A 2,500-nucleotide genomic window follows, 5' to 3' on the forward strand; every position below is an offset into this window, starting at 1 on the left:
TTTGCTAAAACTTATAATTCTGGATCACCAGCTTTAGCCACATCCTCTGATTCAGAACCAGAAGCTTTAGCTACATCTTCTGATTCTGAACACAAGCTTTAGCTACAACTTCTGACTGAGATACATACTGTAGATAAACAGAGCATTTTAGGGCGTTAATTGATAGAATGATTTACTGTACCTTAGTCTCATTAACAGTAACTGTACCTTAGTCTCATTGACAGTAACTGTACCTTAGTCTCATTAACAGTAACTGTACCTTAGTCTCATTAACAGTAACTGTACAGTAACTGTACAGTAACAGTAACTGTACCTTAGTCTCATTAACAGTAACTGTACCTTAGTCTCATTAACAGTAACTGTACCTTAGTCTCATTAACAGTAACTGTACCTTAGTCTCATTAATAGTAACTGTACCTTAGTCTCATTAACAGTAACTGTACCTTAGTCTCATTAACAGTAACTGTACCTTAGTCTCATTAACAGTAACTGTACCTTAGTCTCATTAACAGTAACTGTACCTTAGTCTCATTAACAGTAACTGTACCTTAGTCTCATTAACAGTAACTGTACAGTAACTGTACAGTAACTGTACAGTAACAGTAACTGTACCTTAGTCTCATTAACAGTAACTGTACCTTAGTCTCATTAATAGTAACTGTACCTTAGTCTCATTAACAGTAACTGTACCTTAGTCTCATTAACAGTAACTGTACCTTAGTCTCATTAACAGTAACTGTACCTTAGTCTCATTAACAGTAACTGTACCTTAGTCTCATTAACAGTAACTGTACCTTAGTCTCATTAACAGTAACTGTACAGTAACTGTACAGTAACAGTAACTGTACCTTAGTCTCAGTCTGCAGTTTGGTCTTCAACTCAGAAACCTGTTTCTCCAGCGCTGATGTATCTTGATGTGTCCTGTGGTAACAGGAAGTGGTATTACTGACCCTTCCTGTGGTAACAGGAAGTGGTATTACTGACCCTTCCTGTGGTAACAGGACGTGGTATTACTGACCCTTCCTGTGGTAACAGGAAGTGGAATTACGCACCCTTCCTGTGGTAGAGGGAAGTGGTTCTGCCTCACAGCGCCTCCTGCTGGCTCCACTGAAATCTCCTTCTGGCCTTTCAGGAGATCAGGAGTCACCTGGTCAGAACATAATTAACACTGTACAAGCTACAATTTACAATTTAGGCATTTAGCAGACGCTCTTAATCCAGAGCGATTTACATTAAGCAAGAACAAAAAGCATGGGAATACATCACATAAAAGCATTTATCATGAAACATGCATAAGCTAAGAAAGTAACAGTGGAATATCTATATAATGAAACTATACATATATACTACTATGCTATACATATGTACTATGGCGTGCTATGACTACATACAATGCAATTATAGTGCTGTCTACATAACATGCTATAAGTCTGTATCAAATGCTATCTAAGTCTACAGAAATGCTATCTAAGGGGTTAGGGTAAGTGCTACGGGCCATGATGGAGACTGAAAAGGTTGGTTTTCAGACTACGGCGGAAGATTGGGAGTGATGCTGCAGTTCTGACTGCAATGGGAAGTGCATTCCACAGTTTTGGAGCCAGAAGGGAGAAGAGTCTGGGACGTGTGGAGCGTTGTCCAGGGTGTTTTAGAGAAGGGAGAAGAGTCTGGGACGTGTGGACCGTTGTCCAGGGTGTTTTAGAGAAGGGAGAAGAGTTTGGGACGTGTGGAGCGTTGTCCCGGCGTTTTTAGTGAGGGTACTTCCAGCTTCCCTGCGTTGGCTGATCTGAGTGCTGAGAAGCTACCTTCTAAACCATGTGCTTCAGAAGGTCAGGAACGTAACAGCAGATACATACTGTACAATCTATACCTTCTAAAACCATATGCCATGTCCCCTGGAATGGTTTAGTTTTCATCTTGTTTCATTGTCTAGTTACCATAAGGTTTTAGTCAATTTACAATTTAGGCATTTAGTGGACACTGAGTCTTAATCCAAAGCGATTTACAGTAAAGCAAGAACAACACATGGTAATCCATCAAATACATATAAATAAATAGTTATCTAGGATAATATAAGCAAGCTTAGTCGACTAAATGTAAGGTTGGTGGGCCTTGATGCGTTCGTAACGTCTCGATGGCGTCGTCATGCCTTTTTTTTGTCATTTAGTTTGTCAGTGAAGAGATGTAGTCGACGGACATTCTTTCATCATAGTTTTTTTGTGGGACAAAAATAATGATACTGTATATATGCTTTACATGCATTACTTGCATTGTACAGTTATTTCTTCTCATATACTTATCCAGATTATGCTTGGTTCTACCATCATACTCATTACTATTTATTATATTTATCCATGTATTATTCTGTATACATTACTGTGCATACTGTACATTTTCTGCATTTATTCTCTCATTTACTGCATTACTGTATATTGTACTCTGGCTAGACTCCACTCTTCATATCATTGTCAAAGTATTTGTATACTCTGTGCAGTCAGTGACA

General features: G+C 38.7%; 1 protein-coding gene across 1 annotated transcript in view; it reads right to left on the minus strand.

The window, feature by feature from the left end:
- The window catches only part of LOC310857298 (cingulin-like protein 1), a gene marked incomplete at its 5' end in the record, with an annotated part of 35,779 nt that overhangs the window by 30,517 nt on the left and 2,762 nt on the right, over positions 1-2,500 (minus strand). The window contains 2 exons of the mRNA XM_083762911.1: positions 849-921; positions 1,053-1,147. Of these exons, the coding sequence (XP_083619037.1) occupies positions 849-921; positions 1,053-1,147 (168 nt within the window). The remainder of the gene's footprint in view (positions 1-848; positions 922-1,052; positions 1,148-2,500) is intronic.

Source organism: Protomyctophum parallelum (genome assembly GCF_964188405.1).
Source record: "Protomyctophum parallelum genome assembly, chromosome: 4".
Classification (NCBI taxonomy): domain Eukaryota; kingdom Metazoa; phylum Chordata; class Actinopteri; order Myctophiformes; family Myctophidae; genus Protomyctophum; species Protomyctophum parallelum.